General features: G+C 37.7%; 1 protein-coding gene across 1 annotated transcript in view; it reads left to right on the top strand.

The window, feature by feature from the left end:
* Positions 1–23,501, top strand: part of adamts3 (ADAM metallopeptidase with thrombospondin type 1 motif, 3) — a 414,286-nt gene that overhangs the window by 272,343 nt on the left and 118,442 nt on the right. The window contains exons 8-9 of the mRNA XM_030144543.1: positions 226–331; positions 17,325–17,468. Of these exons, the coding sequence (XP_030000403.1) occupies positions 226–331; positions 17,325–17,468 (250 nt within the window). The remainder of the gene's footprint in view (positions 1–225; positions 332–17,324; positions 17,469–23,501) is intronic.

Here is a 23,501-nt window from a genome sequence, read left to right as displayed (position 1 = left end):
AAGTATGTTAGAGGATGCACAGTTTTTTAGTTTCTAGTTTATTTTTCCATGCACCACTTGCCCTCCCAGCAGACCCTTATTCATTTAAATAGCCGCTTTTGTCAGCAGTAGAGCAGTCTGTGAATGGCTTGTTGTCATTAAATACAATTGATGATTTTTCTGTTTCTATTTTTTTTTTCCATAATGCCTAATCAGGCCATCTTTTTTATTCCTGCTGCCCTTTAGGTTATGCTCCAGTCACGGGAATGTGCCACCCAGTCCGGAGCTGCACACTCAACCATGAAGACGGCTTCTCCTCTGCCTTTGTAGTGGCTCATGAGACCGGACATGTGTGAGTTCCTCTTTAACATATTCAAAGTGGCTATTGCCACAGTACTGTGGGACTAACTTTCTCATTTGTCTATTGTCTACTTTGTCTACTTTGTCTGTGGAAACAAAATGTCCTTACTGCTTATTGTCACAGTACAAATGCTAACATTTGATTGGCTCTGTGGTAATAGACAAACCAATATTTCGTGCCACAGCACTGTGGCAGTAGCCATTGCCATTTTTTGTTTTACTTGCTTGCTTGCTGTAGTATGAGGGGAAATGGCAGGACCATTAAACCAACTGGCCTTGGACACTGTAGAACCCACATGTTAGCCTTGAGTGCACCTCATGTATTAGTTTACTGGACCTGTCAACAAAATATAAGGACTGTTGTAAGTGGTCTGATAATAAACACTCATTTTCAACTCTTTGTGCAGTTTCGAGCACTTTTAAATATACTTGTGAAAATTTCAGAAAAAGTGGGTAAAAATAAGTTTAGCAAAGTGAGTGTGTCTGTATAGGGGGGAAAGAGAGGCCATCCAAACCCTTTGACTTACCTGTGACTAATATGACCCCGCCACCCAAACAGAAAAGTATACACCTGGAGTTCATTGAATAATTACAACAGTGATTAATATTTTTCAGTTCTTTAAGTTGTTTAACCCTAACTGATGCAGTGACTAACCTCTCATTTCTTAAACATCAGTTTGATAGACAGCATAAAGATTTGGCAATGGATTTGGATTTACTAGGCTCAAATTCCGAAAGAGTAGTTCAGGGAGACATCATTTTCACATATATATTGGTCACTACAGAGTTCAAGACCTGAACAGTGAGTCTGTTTTACATTTAAAATAATTACATTAAATTGTGATATTTGTTTTGCACTTCAACTTTACCCTAGTTGCACATGAACGAAGCCATACAAAGAAATGAAATCATACTTAGATGTAGTTGTCCCTTAAGGATGTGACATTGTTCAGAATATTAATTCACACATTCATATTGTGATACTTTAGGGTCTCTCTCCTCCCTAGTTTTGACTGGAGCAGCTGTGTTCCGTTTTTCTCTATATTATGCTTTAAAATTCTTCCTACTCTGTTTAAATAGAGCATATCTTAACGTATATTAGTATCAGTAACTTCTCTGTTGCATTAGTAAATCAACTCATAACCAGAATAAAACAAAAACTCTCGGTTACAAGTGATAACTGTGTTTAATGTATTACAGATGAATGTGTTACCCAAATACTTTCTATTTCCTACATTTTAAAGTAGAGGGTTTTTTTGCATGGATTTGTCAAGCCAGGAATTAAAGATCTTAGGTCTTTTACACTATGTTTTACAGTCTTATTAATACTAATACCCAATACTTAATACTTTGGTTAATATCCACATACTCCTTGTATAAAGCTGCATCTGTGGTGAAAAAAAAAAAAAAATATATATATACATATATATATATATATATATATATATACACACACACACACACACACACACACACATATATATATATATATATATATATATATATATATATATATATATATATATATATATACACTACCGGTCAAAAGTTTTAGAACACCCCAATTTTTCCACTTTTGTATTGAAATTCAAGCAGTTCAAGTCCAATGAACAGCTTGAAATGGTACAAAGGTAAGCGGTGACTTTGAGTAACAGGTTTGATGGGTTGAGCTGCTGCAAGAAAGCCATTGCTAAGATTTCAGAATAAGAAAAAGAGGCTTGCCTGAGCCATGAAACACCACCAGTGGACTACTGAAGACTGGAAGAAGGTATTATGGACTGATCAAACCTGCAACTCGAAGTCTTCCCTTCACGGTTGAAACTGAGACTTTCTTACTACGACCACTATTGAGCTGTGCTTGAAGCTGTTGCCCTGTGGGTCACCTATCACGCAAGCTGTTGACTCTCAGAAACTTGTCTTCTGATTCTGTTGTGGCTTACTGACACCTTGACTTTCTTGGCAATTTTTCTGTCGGAAAGACCTACTTTTTTAAGTGTTATGATGGTCTGCCTCTCTTCTATCGTTAATTGCCTTTTCCTTGCCATTTTTATAGTAACACACTACTTTCTGCAGTACAGTACTGTCCAAATAATGTTCACAACGGTATGGTACCAAAGTGTGTTCCAACACTACTTTTATGTAAACAGAGGGGGTTGGAAGTCATTCAGAAATGTTGGGACACCTGTAGGAATTGGTAGCACCAACTTTCGAGGCTTGATCAACCTCCATTACTGCAGAACTGCTTTAAGTTGTTAGCCTATTTCTTGTTCGCTGAAAGAGACCTTTTGTATAATTCTGAAATGTACATTATTTTTCAGTTTTCTTTAACCTTACTTTTTTTTGTTTTTTTTTTTAACCTCTGGCAGTTCACTGCTTACCTTTGTATCATTTCAAGCTGTTCATTGGACTTCAACTGCTTGAATTTCAATACAAACCTGGAAAAACTGGGGTGTTCTAAAACTTTTGACCGGTAGTGTGTGTGTATATACATACATATATATATATATATATATATATATATATATATATATATATATATATATATATACACACACACACACATAAGGTTCGATTTGTCGAAAAAACAAGGGGGGAGGGGGGTTATCATGAAAAAACAAGCAATCTACAGGTCTAATTCTTTTGTAAGTTGACAGTAGGCTTTATTACACATCAAACAGTTCAACGTTCCTCTTTAATGCAAGTGTTTAAGGACATGCAGATAGATTTTATGCACCCCAAAGTGTCCATGTGCCATTTTCAACACTTCAGCTCTAAAATCAGCAGGCACCACAACCTGAAATACAGCTTCACCCACCAAATCACTTTCACAAGGCATCCACTTTCCAATTAACAACTCATCATGAACAAAATAACCCCTATCACCAATTTGGTCATGTGGCACAACCTGGACCGACAACACAGACAGAGACGATTTCTGCTTTAATTCACTGTCTCTAGACACAAATGGACACAAACCACACAGTGAAACCAGATTAATAAGTGCCTTTTCAGCATTAGTTATTGCAGCAGGATCAGACATAATTTTACTCCGTGCTTGTCACTGCACAGACTGGACTGAGGTTAACAGAACTCTGATAGGACACTTCTGTAGTTAGAGGTCTGGCTACAATAACAGGCAGTGGTGGGCCAGTACGCCAAACTGCACTCCCTCTAAAGGTACAGCAGGGCGAACACTAACTGGAAATACACCTTTAACCAGGTCACAGTCTAAGGCCAAGTTATGTGACAGCACAGAAACAAAGCCAAATTCTATTCCCTGCATAACCACAAAATCACCAGTCTCAGAGTCAGACAAAAAAGGCCACACTGACTGTGCAATGAATGAATGTTTAGCCCCAGTGTCCCGCGATACCTTTATGTCCATGCTCACCCCGTCAGCCAAAGACACATGTGCATTCGTGATGAACGGCTCACACCCCGAATTGTCACTGAGCTCCGTGCTTACTGATGTATACTGTAGCGCACAGCATGACTGGAGTTGGAGTTTGAGGAGCCACACCGGTCTGACTCCTTAGCATTGGACCACTGGTCTTTCTTCCTTTCCCAAAAATGAAGGGCCCCTGAACTCAAAGGGCCTCTGGGCTTCAGCCCAGATAAGCCCTTGCATTAAGGTGGCCATGATGGGGAAGTTTGCAAATTCCAAGACTGACAACAGTTCATGTGTTGTCAGCATATATATATATATATATATATATATATATATATATATACACACATATATGTGTGTGTGTGTATATACAGCAGCGGCAGGGCAACCATATATCATATGGATGAAATAAACACAATGCGGAAACGTCTGAAATGCAGAAATGGCAGGAGGTCCTTTCCCTCTATGCATATTCCTCCAGCTGTTTCCGCATTTCAGACGTTTCTGCATCGTGTTTGTTTCATCCATATAATATCATATGGTTGAGCTGCCACTGCTGCTGCAGGCAGCTGCACAAACCTCCCTTTCTCACAATGCACATCGCAACAAAATTCTGAAGATGCCCAGGTTACCTCCTGGCACTGTTTGTAAACACATGGTTTGTTTATGGTGGATGGCACTTCGAAATTGTTCACCGTAATGCAAGAGATTCTGTTGAGTAATCACAGAAAGACTTACAGATTCGTGATACCTAGGCCATGACTGAGGTTTTACAGATTTGATGAAAAATTGGTCACAAAAGTCTCCCGCACCTTTAAGAAAAAAAGAGGGATGAATGAAAATGCCTCTGTGAAGCATCATTTGGAATCCTTTGGAACAATACCCTGCAGCCACTGTGGCCGAGGGTAAAAATTAAATAAGTATGGCCTACATGCCATGAAATGTGAAATGAAATTCACACTTTGAATGAAATATCATGAATCCCCTCTGTCAGTATGCACATTTTTCAGATAATAAACACAATTGTGGATTAAAGCCAAACACATGTACCCTCTAGAAACAGACTCAACAGGTCCCAAAACCATCTCTCCTCTTATCATTTCCCTGAACATATTTCTGGGCGATACGTCGTCTGTTCAGTTTGTCAAGCCTGTCTTGGTGAATATGACATACGAGCTCGTACAGCAATGCCATTGAGCCTTTTTTGAGCCATGGTTGATCGCAACCATGTTTTCAATCTGCGTAACACACTGAAGCTGCGCTCTGCCTCTGCGGATATGGGCACCACCGCCGGAGTCCAGATGGTGCGTTGGATTTACATTTGAAGTCGGAACATGGAGCTCTGTAAATGTAACATCCGAACTTAGCCCTTCCCAGTTTAAAAACTGGGACATCAGGGAACATGGAATTTGAAAAAAATTGACAGTTATTGAAATAAAATGAAAACCCCAACGTTTATGCTTGTAGATGCTACACTGCAAATTCCAGTCTTTGGAATAAACTCTCTAAGAGTTAAAATCAACTCACTGTGAGTGTACATGTGAGACCATCAAATAAACTCTAAGGGAAAGTTTAAGTTACTCTTTTTTGGGAGTTGATTTTCTAACCCTTTTCAGGAGTTAAAACTGAACACTGGTGAGAGTTAAAATACTAATCTTATGTAGTGTAAATGAAACTCTTTGCTGGAGTTAATTTGAATATGAACTCTTTTATAGTGTTGACAGCCAACACTTGAAAATGTGTTTCCTAGAACACTTTATGAATGTTGTTTCAAAAAGATTTTTAATGAAATGACCTAAAAGGCTACAATTATTACCACAAATGTTCTTTTATTCAAGATATCCAGTATACATAAAACTCAATTCAAATACTTGTGGACCAAGTAACATTTTCAATAAAATTAACATAAAAGCAGCACTGAAATACTGTGTGATCAATTTTAAAACATGAAGGGAAAAAAAAAGCATGAAAGTCTGAAAATAACAAAAAAGAAAAATAATAATAACGAATGCATTTCACACCACTGAGAACTATTCACTCTAAAAAAGTAAATTTGTGAAAAACAAGGAAAATTCACAGCATCAGAGTCTGAAAATTACAAACAAATAAAAAAAAAAAACTCTTTATAATTGCATTTTTCACATCACCGAGGACTGTTCACTTTAAAAAAAATAAATCTATGAAAAGCAAGAACCAATTTCTTAAGTTTAACCAAAAATGTTAACAAATTAAATAATACATTCCTCAGACACAACATAAAAAAAGAGTCACATCCATACGACATTTGAGCATTAAAACATTTGAAATATTTCAATCTCTGTCTTTCCAAAACAAGTATCTCCCTGGTGATCTTTTCAGTAACTTGGAAAGCATGGAAATGGTCATGAAAAAAAGTTTCATTCTCAACCAAGACAAAAAAAAAAACTTTCCCATTGTGTAAAATCAAAGATGCTATTTTGCTGAACACTTGCATACCTCCAGTAGTATCAGTGCAAACAAAGAGACCAACATGATACTCAATCCCACAACATTTTATCCACTTTGTATGACTTGATGGAGACCTGTGGATCAATGTGCAGATATGCAGAAATGCCCTCTGCATAGTCTAGTGTTTCAAGTAAACACACTTTGACTGAACCAGACTCGAGTTTTAAAGGTCAAACATTCCCAGTGACAGGCTACTGCAAACTGGGGTTTCTTTGCAAGTGATACTGTCAAATTTTTGAAGTTCTTTACAAAATCTTTGAAAAATTTATGTTTAGCTTTGAATCTCATGGTCCAAATATGAATGAGCTGTCCAATTCTTCGAATGCATCTTGGATAATGGATCATGAAATGATGTTTGGAATCAAATTGTGTGATGGGTACAGTTCTTTAAAGAGCTTATGGTGTTCAGCAATGAGGTGCTTTAAATAAAGTCATTCCTTCAGTAATGGAAGATGAAAACACAATGTTCACAATGTTCAGCAACAACAACATCAAGTGCCAATGCAAATCATCCTCTGGTACCAAGTTACCAAATATCAAAGGTATGGTAACGATCAAGCATAGAGTCTGTGATGCATTTAACTCAATCCCATGTCCTCCACAGTCAAACTTAATATTTGTTGGCTTGTTTTTCTTTCTTAAGTAGCCATAATTAAAGGCATACACCCAACTTAACAAGCCTTCTTTAGAGATGAAATTTTCAATCAAATACTCAAACAACAATCTGACCTCATATTGTCCAACCCCTTCTAACATATCGTGCATAATGTCAACAGCATAATTTTCTGCAATATTAAAAAACTTCAGAGAATTTAGTATGCCTTTTCTCTTGATGCAAAAGACAAGACAAGAGGTAAGTGTTGGGTCATCTACCAAGTGAGTGTAATGTATGTCATTCAGAATGGGTGATCTTAATGTCAAACATGAATCATCTTCAGAGAAAACAGACTGCACTGAGGCTTTATCAATTAAACACAATCTACAGAAGTAATTGGCACTAAATGACTCCAAAAATCCAAGAATGCAATGCATACCTAAGTTGTCACCGGTTATCTGTGCCAGAGTGCCACGCACAGAAACCTCAGTGAATGGAACAGTAATCCCAGTAGTTTCTAGTATTTTCAAGTCCTTCACTAAGGGTCTTAATATCTCATAAATCCCATATTTCTTGGCATCTTGTGCATGAAACAATGATACTAGATGACTATCCATCAAGGCAGAATTCATCCTGGGAGGAAGATTTCTTAGAATGAAGTAAAGGCTGCCAACTTTATGAATACCTTTTTTGGAAACTAAAGGATTCACACATTCAAATTCATTGAAGTACAATTGAATTTGGAGGGCAAATTTGCTAATTGAAAATAAATGATGGTTTTTGTAGTAGCTTACATCGCAGAAGTCTTCATACTTGTCACTCTGTGTACATTTCTGCATCATCTCACAAATATCATCATTCTTGAAAATGAACTGTAGTGTTTTCAGAATTGGGAAAAAAAAAAAAAAAAAAAATATATATATATATATATATATATATATATATATATATATATATATATATATATATATATATGAATTTGTCATTAATTGGAACTTGTTCATAGGTTCAAGTTTTGCTATTTCGTCTGGTATCAAACCTTATTCCTAGGCACAGTTCACCAGGTTGTACTATGTTCCATTTTTTCCTAAAATATTTCTTCCATTTGCTGTCAGAATTTAGCTGATTGTAAGGATTGTTCATACTTTTAAACAATTCTTCAACAGCTGATCTGGAAGGATTGTCGGATTGTAATAGACTTAATACTTGGTCCTGAATATTAGATTGCATATTTCCAACAAAATCTTCTAAATTCTCAATAGTCGAAAGGACTACAGTATTGGCCACGCCACTTCCCAAAAGTTTGGCTATAATGGAGGCACACATATCTCTGCTATGTGAGGATACTGATTGTTCTGTTTCAATATTAAGAGATGAGGTAGATGCTGTTTCATTTAAGTACTGAGAATTACTGTCCTGCTGGGTGTTGTGACTTGTAAGGGTCTCATTAGGCTCAGATGTGTTGTCAGTAGTAGCATGTATATTAATTAGATGCTTTCTAAATCACAAATAAATGGAAAATTGCAAAGAACAACCCATCTGACCACATTTTAGCGTCAAGTTCTTCCCAGGATACATACCATGGATTAGTTTGAGATGCCTGAGCAAAAGTAAAATTTTGCTATATTTCTAAAGGATGAAGCACAATGGATACATCTCAACATCATATTCATCAGATTAATCTTTTTTGTCCAATAGCCTGGCTCTCAACTCTTTCACTCTTGGAGTTTCTACTGTTGTTCCTATATCAGTATTGTAAACAGTTGTCTGCAAAAATATGTATAGGGTGGACAAAGCATCATCATACTCCACACTGAAAACAAAGTGGGACTTGAAAAGCTCATTAAATGCACCCGAGGATGTACTTGACTGACATGGAAGAAGCTTTCCATCCAAGACTATGTAGAAGCTGGAAACCTTGTGTTTTTGAAGTCCCTGAGGCCAGAAGATAGGGCTGTTGATTTCTTTCAGTGGTAATGAGGTGATCCTCCAAGCTTTGGCAGGACTGCAACATAATGAAAACACATTTCCATACATGTTATTAGTTTAAAGCACAATGCATGAACTGTTGAGTATAGAGTTGGATTGTCTTGTGACAAACCTTGTGAAATTTCACTAGGTGATCTGTTGCTTCTTCAACACTGATCTTCTTTGGCTGTTTCCTTCCAGCTGGTTGTGGAGTTAGAAGATGCAGCAAGACAAAGAGGGAAGCCATTTCGCTGTCCCAGTCAGCAGACAGTGTAAATGACAATTTACTTGAGAACTTCTAATATATTTTAGCAACCTCTTCACTTGTTACATACAATCACTGTAATATTACCTGGCTCATCAGCAGGGTCTGTTTCTGCTTTCAGGGCAGACTTCAGGTGTTTTTTGAGCAGGTGCGTCTCTCTGAGGGCCATGGCTTCTTGAATGACATAGGCTTTAAAACAGGTGTTCCATTTTTCCAGGAACCTGGAAGCGGTTTCTGTCCCAAACATCAAAGAGAAATCCTGTACTATCTATACAACGAATTAAAAGAATACAAGGACAATTTAAAAAATGCATAAGATCACAGATAAACCCAATAATTAATTAGTAATTCCCATAATTTCACCTACCAGTCCTTTTGTGTCCAATAAATGAGGAAACATTTCAAGGATGTCTGCCGATTGCTGTGGGTCATGAAGCATCAGTTGACGGTGGTGGAATGTCTCTCTAATTTTTTGGAAAACTATGTCATGGTCAGTGGTCTGATTCAGAAGAGATATAGCCTTCAGGCATTGATCTCCCATTTCCTGGTCATCTGAGGAACCAATACTTCTTGAAGATGTGGGACCCCCTTTAAGGACTATTCTGTTGCATGCTATCGGTCTACTTCTGGGTTGACGTTGCACAGTTTTGACTTGCCACTCAAGAAAGCCAGTATTGCTCTCCATGTCATAGAAGTATTCCTGAAAATAAAAAAAGAGTACTATTAATACTGCAACATCAGGCTTTTGATTTTTTTTGGATGCTTATGCTGCATCAGTGATGCAGAATACAATCAGACTCATTTCACACTGCAGTTCAATGCACACTCACATATCCCTTTTTTGAATATGGATCCTTCAAAGAAGGAAAGAATGAAACAATCCCAAGGGCATGGAATTCCTTTGTTGTTTTGTGTATGGATCTTCTGCAAAAGCACAATTGTTTGTATTTAGATTGTTGCATCCAATAAGACTGAAAAATATCACAACAGTAACAAACTTCTTACTCTTCCTTTTCATGCATGTGTGCAACAATAATGTTCACCATCAGTCGTCTAGTGGAATCCTTCAAGCTACCAGTATCTTCATACTCCTTTAACAGTCATTCCTGCTGGCTTGGAATGGAGAACCTGCTCCACTGCCTGATTACAATTATAAATAAATGAAAATAAACAATAAAAATCAACATTTAAAGGTTTTAATATCAATTATAATCACTGTAAAGAATGCACAGATCCTCAGGAGGATTTTTCTATTCATCAGTTCTAATTGGTAAATTTACTTCAAATTTTAGACCAAATGTCAAAGAACTTGTAGTAACATTACATTTTTTGCAGGGGTGCTGTCCATAGCAGATTGAATTCTTGGACATCCAGCACTACTTGTGTTGCTGCTTTGACTGCAGGAGGTTGAGATGGACAATCTGTCTGTTAGACATGGGGAAGAGGGCTCCTTATCATTTTGCAAGAGAGTAACATCAGAGGATCACAAAGAACAATATCAAAAAAAGGGAACATACAACATTAACCACCGCAAAATACCATAAACACCAGAGGGTCACCAAATGGTACATTTTTGATAAGCCGAAGTTATGCTAAAATTCTGCCCCTCAAGACCACATGGTTGGTTTCTAGCCTCCAGAGGTGTGTGTTATTAATACTGCACTGTGAACCACTTTGAGTGCCCCAATAAAGCACTATCAAAAGCATCATCTTTAATATTGTACTCACCGAGTGTTACATATTCAGTCAGGTCTGAGTAGTCAGCTGTGTTCTGTGTTTCAGATATCACAATATCTGAAATGCATCAAGGATTTATTTTTCCTGTTAGCAACGAACGATCTAGTACAGACATAGCCTACTGTTTATTAAAAAACAAATCTCTCAGAACATTACAGAAATAAAGAGGGCATTTTAAATCACCACCTTACCATCATTAGTGTAGATGACAAACCACATTTCTTTGTCAGATGAAATTTCTGGAAAGACATCTTCATCCACCTCTATGCCCTGCTCATCTGTCACTTTCAGTGGCACATCCTCAGGTATGAGGAACTTTTGCTGCACTGAAAGCATGGCAAACAAAACCCCTTAACCAAAGAACAATTATTTTACATTTACTAATGTCATAAAGTCCATAAAGTTAGCCTAGTGCTTATCGTACCTGCATTGATGAAATCCAAGAACCTAGTGTCTTCTCCTAGCTTCACATATTTCTTCGTCCTGCCATGTTTTACCTTAAGCAACATCCTGACAACCTGACGGAGAAAACGTACATTTTACAGATAATTAGCGCAACTAACTGTCTTACCCACTAACAAGGAAGATATTGAGGAGGATATTTTGAATGTCCTGCGAGATATATTCGTTTACTAATTAACATAATTCAAGTAGTGCAGTTGCACACACTCTAACATGCAGCTTGCTAGTTAACTTTTTAGTTAGCCTACTTGTTGCTAGTTAGCTGCTTGTGTCCAATGCTGTACACATGGTATGAACCAACAAACCTTTTCATTATTTGATATAGTTTAGTTCACAGATGTCAAACATGCGGCCCGGGGGCTGAATCCGGCCCGCCAAATGGTCAGATCTGGCCCCATGAATTTGTCAATGCAAAAATTACACTAAGATATTAACAATCCTTTGATTTCAGGTTCCACATTCAGAACAATTCAATCTAAACTGGGCAGGACCAGTAAAATACGATCATAATAACATAGAAATAATGACAACTCCAGATTTTTCTCTTTGTAAATGTCAATATTTCATGTATTTACACTAAAACAAAGTATAATTTTGCAAAAAAAAAATGTGAATAACCTGAAATGTCTTAAGAGAAGTAAGTAGAATTTTAACAATATTCCACCTGTTATTAAATGTTTTGTGTATTTGTAGATCCACCGTGATCTGTAAGTTATAATGTACATGTGTAAATGATAAACAGGCAGAATATTGTTAAAATTACACTTATTTTTTTCAGTTTGTTCATGTTAGTCACATCTTTTGAAAGGATAGTTTGTAGATGTAAACCTTTTCATAATGTAAATGTACTTTTTTCGCTCTAAAACAGAGAAAAGTTTGGAGTTGACATAATTTATATATTATTATGTTATTATTTTACTGGTTCAGCCCACTGCAGATCAAATTTAGCTAAATGTGGCCCCTGAACTAAAATGAGTTTGATACCCCTGGTTTAGTTACTAACATTATTACCTTATCTAAATCAATTACAGAAGCCATACCTGGTTTGTTTCCTTCACTATGCTGTCCGTAATCTGAAACAACGTGTGTTGGGTAGCTTCATGTTTATCACAGACAAGAATGTATGAGAACGAGCAGAACGGGAGGTAGCCTGACGTAGAAGTAACACGAAAAGCAAACAAACAAACGTACTATAAATTTCCTCAGAGCGTGACACTAATTTATTTGGCTAAGTATTAAGAAGGAGTGTGCTTTTCCCTTGCTAAACAGCCAATGACTTCGTCCAGGTACAGCCTGCAAAGTGCAGCCACAGAAATGCCATCCAAATGAGCCGTTATGAACAAACACCAGGTCAAGTGTTCAATCAGGTTCACCAACACCAAGGACATGAACACCGATTAATTACACCACCCAAGAGTATACATGAACACACGCTTTAGTAAAAATGAGAGAATGAACTCAATTTTTTTTACTCTCTCACTCCCATTTATCTAACCCCAGATTTCAGTACTCTAGACATTTGTTGTGTAGATTTAAATGCTTTTGCGACTTCAAAACTCTGGTTTACGAGTACAACTGAATGCACCATTAGTCGTAGGCATGTAAGACAGCGCAATCACCAGGACGTTAATAGATCAGCTGTGCATTGTTATTAACTGAGGATTATGTGGATAATTGAACGCCTTACTTTCCCAACTCAGCAAGGATCTGCTCCAGGCTTCCACCTTCTTGAATCGGTGTATTGTAAACTGATCAATTTGGGGGGGTGGATCGGGTTACTATAAATCTAGGGGGGATGGATCAGGTCACTAAAAAACTGGGGGGACACGTCCCCCTGTCCCCAGTGCTATCTGCGTGCATGGACATTTGTCATATTCCATGACATATCTGGAAGACTGCGCCATTTTGAACTTACAAGCTATTGTTTGTTATGGGCAACAGCATAGTATAGATGTGCAGGAAAGAGCCGTATAGACGATATGCACGTGACGTCACCGCTAGCAGAAGTCACCGCGGTTCCGCCCACTGAGTGGCAGAAAGAGGGAGATTAGTAGCAGCGTTGGCTTCAATACTGTCTAAACCTACAAACAGTATTCAATAAAAAATGGGGAAGAGCTGTTGTGCGATTGATTGTATGAACAGGTTTGAAAAGCATTCGGAGCTATCGTTTTACAGACACCGAAAGACAAAGAAAAGAAAGGTAGATGGATCCACAAATCCAGGAAACCAAACCTAGATTTGTGGATCCCGTTTCGTGTCAGATAACATTCATTTATGCTGTATTTTTGGGTAAAGTCATACCTCTCTCTTAACACTTTGAGATTCTGCTGGATGAAAAGTGCATTATAAATGCATTTTTATTATTATTATTATTATTATTATTATTATTATTATTATTATTATTATTAATAATAAACTACATATTGTTATTGCTAACGTTACTTCTTATTAAAGCTCTTGGTTTCATAATCAGATTTTTCATGGTTTTTGTCTCCATTTTGTGATTATGAACCTTGTGCTCCTACATGATTAGTAAACAAACTTAAACTGAGGCTAACCCAGTTTTTCAAATATGGGGGAACTGGAGAATAAAGCTACAACAGTGTATTAGAGCCACATAAGAAAACAAAAACACTTGTCACTACAAGTATAAAGTCATAAAATATCAATATAAAACCCATAATTTTATGATAATAAAGTCGAATACAAAAAGAATCACAATGTTATGAGAATATAGTCATAGTTATGAAAAAAACTCATAATTTAACAAAATTGTCATTCATTAATGAGATTAAAGTCGTCATATTCTGACAATAAAGCCATAATTTTACAAGAATAATGTTGTAATTTAAAAAAAGGTGAGAAAAATATCATAATTTACCAGAATATTGTCGTACCCTGCTGGTCCACAGCAGTAGTATCTGTGTTGTATAAAGTACTTATTATGAACTAGACGTAAATATCCTCAGTACTAGTAGATCATGCATTCATTCACTGGGGTCAGTACACGGTCTACTGTAAATGCACTTTGAATCAGCTGGTTCTGGGCCCTAGTTTTGGACCCTGGTTGCCAGTAATGATGAAACCATGTATATTTGTTTCAGGTAAAAATAGCGACGATCCCCTACACCCTGGATGTCAGGATATGCGATTTCTGTCCACATGTCAATGTTCATGGACCACTTGTTCTTTGGTAGCTCGTATGGATCCATGTCGAGCCCAATTGTCCTTAATTTAATTTCATATTTCACATTTTCCCGGTCTCGCTGTGTTTACTGCTAAACTCCGTCATGTTGAGCGGGTTGGTTTTTGCCACTCAGTCTGACTTAGAGGGGCGTGGCCCGGGGGGGAAGTGACGTATGTGTATTCCCTCTTTAGATCAAGATTTAGGTTTTTAAAAATGGATAAGGCGGTGGTGAAAGCAAGGGATCCCTATCGGGAGGACCTCAACACCACTGCAAAGCAAAGGTATTTGGAGAAGATCAGCAATATTAAGGATATAGACTCCAACAAGCTACTGGTGTTCACTAGGGTCTAACTGGTCACTGTCACCCTGTACCTACATGCAGTTAGCTAACTATCTCGTTTTCGGCATAAGTTAGTATACAGTGCAAGAATTCAAAAACCTCAAGTTATTTGATAGCTCTGAACAGTTTTTTTGTGGCTGGGTTCAAGATTTGGTGATCTACAAGCCAGATGACTGTGAAAACTGTGAAGACTGTGGGTGCTGTCAAAGGTAAGCCCGGGGATAGTGCAACGTTTATGTGTGTATGGGAATTGTAAATGCAATAATCTAGTTGGAAACTCAAAATAACGTACCTCCAGGTCTCTACATTCGCTATATCAATCACGGGGGTAATTGGAAAGGTCAGGTAAATGTGACCAGGCTGTTCAGACTGAAGTCCCATTGCAAAATATCGGATACGTATTGGATTTAGAACCACATATAAAAGTGGCCCGGGTCAGACTTGAAAAAATCGGATTTGTGCCGTTCAAACTGTCTTTAAAAGATTGGATACAGGTCATATATGGGCAAAAAATTGGATTTGTGCCACATTTGCCTGCAGTCTGAACGTAGCCTTTGATGTGATTTTGGGCTTTTGGAAACACTTTCACAATTTTATTGGCTAAATAATCAATTTAATTGACAAAATAATCAAAACAGACAATACATGTCTGTTTAATAATAATAATAATAATACATCTCACAAATCGTGTCCCGTATCATCCTGAGACCCAGGAAAGTAAAAGTTTTGGCTTTTTAAGATTAAATAATCCCGTGATTGGAACCAGTTCATCAGTGTTGCTTTAAATGTAAACCCTGTTGGACTCTGGACTTTGAACAACTGAGTGCAGGCAGTTGTATGGCTGTGATATCACAAATACTCAGAATTAGAAATGGCTCATTTTGGCTCACCTTTTGTTGCCATGATCTTGCTGGGTGACTGGCTTTACTTTTGACTTGTTCTCAACATGACCATCTTACAACTATAGCTTCAACAGAGCAGATTCATGCTATGTTTACATGTAGCCGGGTATTTTTAAAAACTGACATTTTTCTCTGTGTTTGTGTCTATTGTTTACACAACAGTGGGCATGCACACTGAAAACGAAGGTTTCTTAAAACTCTGGCCAAAGTGGAGATTTTGGCAGATCTCTGTTTTTGCGTTTGCGTCTAAACAGAGGGAAAACAGATTCTCGGATGGACGTCACAGTTTTTGAAGGAAATATTCTACCACTTCACCTGTGATGATACAGTATAGAGGAAGAGGATGGAGCTGATAAGTGAGGTTACAAGTATTAAATGAGAAAATAAGGAAGTTTGGTGCTAGCAAATGATAGCATCTTGGCTAATTAGCACCCACTACATCTGTTTAAGAGGATCCTCTTACTTGATATAAAATAAGGCTTTTATGAGGTGTTTCACATCTCCATATTTTGTTTATCAGTCCTTTATTGGTTCTGTCTGTTCAGTGGAAGGTAAATGAAGTAATGACCATTACAACGTCCATGCACAGTGGGCTTCATGAACTAAAGACAAAACATGATTGAAAAACAGACCACAGCTGTTAACGACTACAGAACTAACACAATTCAACTCAACAACTCACAGTTCAAACCCTTTTTCATTCACTCCAGCACAACAGAAAAGCAGTTTGTGAAAAAAGTCACTGGCTCATCCATTTGCATTGCATTGTATTAGTTACACGTCCTGATTTGTTTGGACCCAGAACCAGGAAAACTACATTCCCATAGGTTCATAGTGGAAGTTATGTTTTGTTGTGATTCTTTGGTAATCACTCGTCTCAAGACATTGCCATTTACAGGCCGGGCATGCTCTTGACAGTGTAGATATACGGGGTTGTGTAAATGCAGATTTTTCTGGAAACGGTCATGTCTGCATGAGGTATTTTTTTTGTGTTTTTTTTTTTTGTTTGTTTGTGTAAAAATAAATAAATGGGGAAATATCAGTTTTCAGAAACACCCAGTTAGGTGTAAACATACCATCAGTCACTGCAGCACCATAGTTTTTCAGCCAATCCTCCACATGCACATGCCACTGTAATACAAGGATGCAGCTTCACACTCAGTTATGTATCCATGCATTAGTATACTGCTGTATTGCAACAATATTTTTCAGTTCTGTTTTGTGCAGGGACCTTTCTCATAACCAGAAACAACTTGGAGTAAAACGCAGCATCATTTACCCTTCATTTAAATTTTTAAGTTTCTCACATTTTTTGTTTCATGAATAATACATATGTAAATGTAATGAGTACTTAATGTTGTATGATATCTCCTGGCCAAACAAATCATAGTTCTGTAAGTCTGTATCATGGCACACTATTCATTTGCATAGACCTTTGGCCTGGTTGTGCAAGTGTCAATGGTGTAAGTGATCTCAGAACCTTTTTTCTCTAGACCGCTGTAAGTTTACATGAATTTGAAAAGAAACAGATAACATACTCACTAAGTCATTATTAAGTTGAATACACCACCTCAAAGCATTGACATAAAGAAAATTTTGTGCACTTAGTGTCCAGTAGTTTTTAACTTTTTTTTTTTTTTTTTCTTTGTTTCAGGTTGGGCATGGAGCACGATGGCCAGGGCAACCGCTGTGGAGATGAGACTGCTATGGGAAGTGTGATGGCTCCTCTGGTGCAGGCAGCTTTCCATCGATACCACTGGTCCATGTGCAGTGGACAGGAACTAAAGAGATACATCCAGTGAGTTCATGTTTGTAAAATGCAATCTAATGATCTGTCATTGTTTTAGTGTTTGAGACCTCATGGCTATCTTGTGACTCCTTACAATGATTAAAGAGTCTGTATTTTGCAATTTCCCAGTTTGGGATCAATAAAATATATCTATCTACAGTATATGTCTAATAGACAGAGGGTAATAGATGAGGGCAATAGAAAGTTGGTTAATAAAGCTGAAATGATTAAGGACATGATGTGGCTGTAGGATGAGAGGCATTTACAACCAAACAGGTAAAAAGAAAATCCAATGAGAGGCATTTATGAAGCACATTTAAAAACTGCAGTTGATGAATGTGTTTTGCAATAAAGGTACGTGAAAACATAATAGATCAGGTTAACACAATACAAACACAAGGGCCTTAATAGAAGTAATCCACATAGCTACAGAATTAAAATATTTTTGCTGATTGCTTTCACATCTGATGAAAGTCTACCCACCCAGTAATACACATTCCTTGCAGCTAAATATCACTTCCACAACCAATTGAAACTCAGTCAGTTTTATACTTAACATTAGGTATAATGTTAAGTCATTATAATGACACCCTCCCGTCTGTAGGATATACTGGGCAGCAAGTGACGTGTTGAAAGCAGCAAAATGGACAGTTTAAGGATTTGAGTGACTTTGACAAAGGTGTACATTGTGTTTGTGATGACTGAGTCGAAGCATCCCCAAAACTACAGGTCTTGATGGATGTTCGTGATCTGCAGTGATTAGTGCCTACCAGAAGTAGTCTGAAGAAGGAAAACCAGATCTTAAACCTAATGAGTATCTGTGGGAACATAACCTTTTGTGGTTACTAGGGTGGTTTGTGGACCTGCTTTCCATTAGGTGTTAGTCACTTCACCTCATCCTCATATCAGTATTGAAGACAACTCACGTAACACTCCACCTATTCCCTGCTCTCCTCTGCTCTTCTTTGAAGTGTGGTTCCCAACTAATTCTGTTTACGAGTTCTGCTTTCCATCAGCTCCTAGTTCTGTTTTACTTTAACGGAACTGGGAACTTGTCACTGAACAAATTTCTCTCTCATCAACACCCAGAGAAGTTTGTTCAGTGACAGGCTACTCCGCCCCAGGACTAAAACAAACACAACTAAAAACTCCCTTGTCCCCCAAGCCATCAAACTGTACAACTCTGCTCTCAGGAGGAGGGGGAGGAGTAGCAGGAGGAGAGAAGATGAGGAGGATGTCATGAGGAGGAGATAGAATATTGGACGTCTGTTCTATATCTGCTCAGAAGGACTGTGCAATGTTGATTCCAGTGTTTGTTTTCCTGCTTTTTTTATTCATTCATTTTTAAAACCCTGTCCTGGGATCTATTGCACAAAACTAGGATAAGGGATTAAGCCGGGATACGTTGGTTATCCTGGCTCAACTTATCCATGATGAGGAAATGTTATGATATAAGTTACCATGGAAATTTATTCTGTGGAGCTAGCCTGCTCCAGACCAGGCTAAATTCCAGGATTTATTTAATCTCATCCCTTATCTCAGTCAGCAGTCACCACAAATGGAAATCAGTAGTTATTCCACTGCCCACTACACAATGGAACCACATTTACTAGACCCACTGTCATTATTTAAACATCTATGATCATGAATTTCAATACTTTTCAAATATGATTTTAGAAGATTTTGCAATCATTACAGTAGTTCAGTGTAATTGTGTTTATTCAGACATTTCAAACATTATACATTGTGCAAGATACAATATTTGAAAAACTAAAGAGCCTGTAAAGAATAGGTTGAAGCCTAAGCTTATTCTGCCCCCCCCCCCCCCCACACACACACACACACACACACATACACACACAATTCATATCACCAAACCAAATGAAATAAAATAGATACCAATGCCTTTAGTTTAGTAACAATAGCAACAACAAAAAACTAAACAATTCAATAGTTTGAGTGGAAAAATGAACATTCACATTCTTCATATATTTTCATGACATTTCATTTAAACATAAATAGCATTGTACACTTGTTGAACTCAGGATTTAACTTGTTCCAAACATTAACTCCAACACACAGACTAAATGTGTTCATATTTGTTATAACAGAAGGTTTTTTGAAGACATGACTCCCTCTGAAATTATAAACACACATTTTAAACAAGCTCTGAAAATGAACAGGCAGCAAATTATTTTTTATTTTGAGCATAAATTGTGTTGTTTTAAAGTGGACTACGTCACTAAATTTTAAAGCTTTTAACTTGATAACAAACTGGTGTGTGTGTTCCCTATAAGACACTTTATTGATCAGTGGTATTGGCCTTTTCTGAATAATAGTGATTGGATTTGTATTAGTTCTGTAAGTATTCCCCCACACCTCCATGCACTATGTCATATGGCAACTTCACTTCTTGTGTATAGTTATTCCAAGGAATTTGATATCATTTACCCTTTCAGTCTCTGTATTATTTATACTTAGAGAACTGACAGTTTCCCATAGACTATATATGCCATATAAATATAAATACAGAGTAACATGATGTTTCTTTATTGAATAAGGGTGAATCAAAGCAAGTAAACCGTCAGCGCCTTTAAAACTGAAGTCACACAGTGACTCTACAAGATAGAACAGAATCAAAGCATATATGATAGAACAGAAGAATAAAAACACATTCAAAGGTAGAATACAGCCCACATATCTGTACACTGAAAGAAATGCAGGACAAATCCATACATAACAAATGAACAGACAAATGAATGGAGACAGTAGCCTCCCTGCAACACAGTATACACACAGTATACACAGTATATAACACAAACATCATAAGAGGCCAAATCTATTTAAATTGAATTTTAAAAAATCTAAATTCCTCTGCCAATGCAGGACGTATTTAAATAAAATTTAAAGCATGCACATTAAACTAAAATAGTTTAACACATATAGGACCCTGACCAGCCGACCACTGTGGTCATCCGGGAAGATGGCAGGATTGTCCCAGTCCATGTGTGATGCACTCTGGGGGGAGCAATGCACATCACAAGCAACGCACAGTGTTCATTAAACCATAAAGGCCCAGTGCTAGTGTCAGTTCCCAAATGAATTTTCTCACTATCTAACCTTTCTTAAGTGATTTATCATCATTTATCACAATATCATCTTCTGTAGTTTGTATTTTATCAGTATAAATCAGGAATTTTCCTGTATTTAATTTACTGATCATGCAGATGTTCATACAAGCTTAGATTAAAGTTGGGGGCATTATACTGTCATTGATCCAACTCCATGGATTTTATTGGTAAATCTATGTTGTAGAAGATGATGGTGTTTCCACATTCACTACAGAGCCTCTGAATGTCCAAATGGGTCATATCTGATGACCATGAAAAGATGACAAACTGCATTTTACACCAATAATTTGCATGCATTGAAAGGATTAGTGGATCGACAGGGATTTACCAGTTTAGATCAGTGGATAATTTTGGTTGGTGATGGATGTCTAGGTTTTAAGGGTTAATTAACAATATCAGAAAGTCATGAATCGAGATAAGATAACTTCATTTATCCCAAAGGTAAATTCACTGAAGTCAGTGAGCTCATCTTTTTATCAAACAGTTATACAGTTTGATGGAGTTATATTTACACAATTTCACTTACATCTACAGTCAATTTCACTTACAATTTCACAACTACATTTTCGGAGATGTTAATTAACTATTTGAGTTGTAATTGTGATGCTTTCAGCCAGAGGTCACATTAACCAAAAATATTCCGTCATTGACAGATTTTTTTTTTTTTTTAATGACGGAAAATTCTGAAGGCCGTCCGTCATTTTGACAGATTAAAATACTGAGGGTAATCTACTGCTAACCTTTCCTGCTCAGCTCATCTGACCGTAGTCAGCGAGCACAGGGGAGATTTCCTCCAGGGCCGATGTCGGGGTTAACTCCCTTGCCAGTAGTGGAAGACAGCAGCTTTTATTTTATGCACAGTATATCGATGTTAGAACACTTTTTCCTTCTGTCCCTCTTACACACTCAGACTCAAAACTGCCGCTCCCTCACCTTGCTCGACCACTCACACCATACGCACACGCATGCGCATCACACCGCTCTTGCACTTAAAGGAACACACACACACACCAATCTCATAACACTACCAAAAAAAATTTTCACACAATACTGTGAACAGATCCTGTTCGCAGAATCGCTGGTCTGTCTCTCTAAACAAGGCATCAAACTGTCCGCAACAGTACCCTACCTGTATAGAACCCAACAGCACCACTGTTCACAACTACACTGAATACAACAGCGGTACCTCAGTCCAATGACTCACTGTTAGTTCACCTGTAGTAGACCCCCTGTCCAGTTAGTTCACCTGTAGTAGACCCCCTGTCCAGTTAGTCCACCTGTAGTAGACCCCTGTCCAGTTAGTCCACCTGTAGTAGACCCTCTGTCCAGTTGATGGTGAGTGTGCATATTAATCAGTCAGTGTCAAGTCTTGTGCCATTGTTTTGCTGACTTTAGCCAAAATTAGATGCTACTTTGCTAGAAGACAGCCAAGTCTCCTTATTTTAGAAAGCCCAGTATATATGATGGCATTGATAAACGCGGTGAAAAAAGAGGGACTGATGCGGTGAAGGATGACAGACAAGCAAGGAATACGCCAGTTCTTATGGCATTTGGTGTGCTATATGTACGCATTTTCTACCTTTCATGTGTTATTTGATGGCATGTCAATTTGTGCGTAGATCTCTGGTTCACATAACCCGAACCCTAACCCTCAGTGCATGATAACACACCAATTAAAAGTGGCGTATATAATTATGCAAGTTGTGATATCTTGTTGGTTTGTCACCCAGCAGCAACTACAGTTGCTGCATCATTGCGATGTTTTTGAACATTAAATACTACTAAATATATCTCTTTATCATTAAAAAATAAAAATTTGAAATGACGGATAATAATGTGTGATGGAATTTTTACAACCCTGTCTGTCAAAATGACGGACAATAAAAATGTCTAGCACAACCTCTGGTTTCAGCAGAGCAGTAAGTGTGTTTTTCAGCACTACTTATTCATTCAGGCAGTCTGCAGTCCTTTGCCAGGCTGTCTCTGGTTGTTTTTATAACCGTGGCGGTGTTGTCTTTCTTTGTGATTTGGTCCTTTACTTCCTCGTAAGCCAAAGTGAGAAGTTTTGTGTCTGATAGGGAAAAGTAGGCCGCTCTACTTGCCATGGTGAATCTGTGATCAATGTCGAGGTCTGTTGAAGAAGCCGTGTGTGCGCACTTATCCAGGATGAGTTACGCCTGGCTTGATGAATCCATGTCTGTTCATCCTGGCTTGGTCTTTGTGCAACCAATTAAGCCTGGATGCCCTTGTTTTGGATTTGTTGAACACAGCTTAGTCAGTTATCCTGGATGACGGAATCCTAGTTGTGTGCAATAGGCCCCTGTTCAGCAATTTGGCCTCCAATATAAGTATACTGGGGCCATGAGTTGCTTGACAGTTTTGATCTAAGAGGGTTTTGAACCTTAGATCATTTCCCCTAATTGGTTGGATTTAATTATTTTATTACTGTGTGGATATTACCTGATGGGGGAACAGGACAGGGGTTATACACAAACGAACATTGATATAGACCCTAAAACAGAAACAAACAGGCAAAAACAAAACAGTAACAACAGCAAAAAACAGTAACAACAGCAATAGAAGAATATCAGTGAATTTGAAGAACAAAAAAGTCCAATATCACAGTTACCAGGAGCAAACGGAAAGGGAAAAAAAATAAAGAAGTAAAGACAGCAACAGAATAACACTGGTGACTTTGAGGCTAAATTACTCAAAGGCAGTGTAACTCCAAGGGTAACAACAGTCAATTGTAGATGTATATCTGGATGCATGTTTGAGCATGCGTTTGTGTGTGCGCAACTGTGCGTGTGCATGGATATGTGCGCGGGAAGTCGTGACCACACCCGCCCATCGTCACCAGCAGCAGGGCAGGGATGGCCTGGATGGCACAAGCAACCACCGACCCACAGAG

The sequence above is a fragment of the Sphaeramia orbicularis genome, chromosome 9 (genome assembly GCF_902148855.1).
Source record: "Sphaeramia orbicularis chromosome 9, fSphaOr1.1, whole genome shotgun sequence".
Classification (NCBI taxonomy): Eukaryota; Metazoa; Chordata; class Actinopteri; order Kurtiformes; family Apogonidae; genus Sphaeramia; species Sphaeramia orbicularis.
This window is presented reverse-complemented; position numbering and strand designations above follow the sequence as displayed.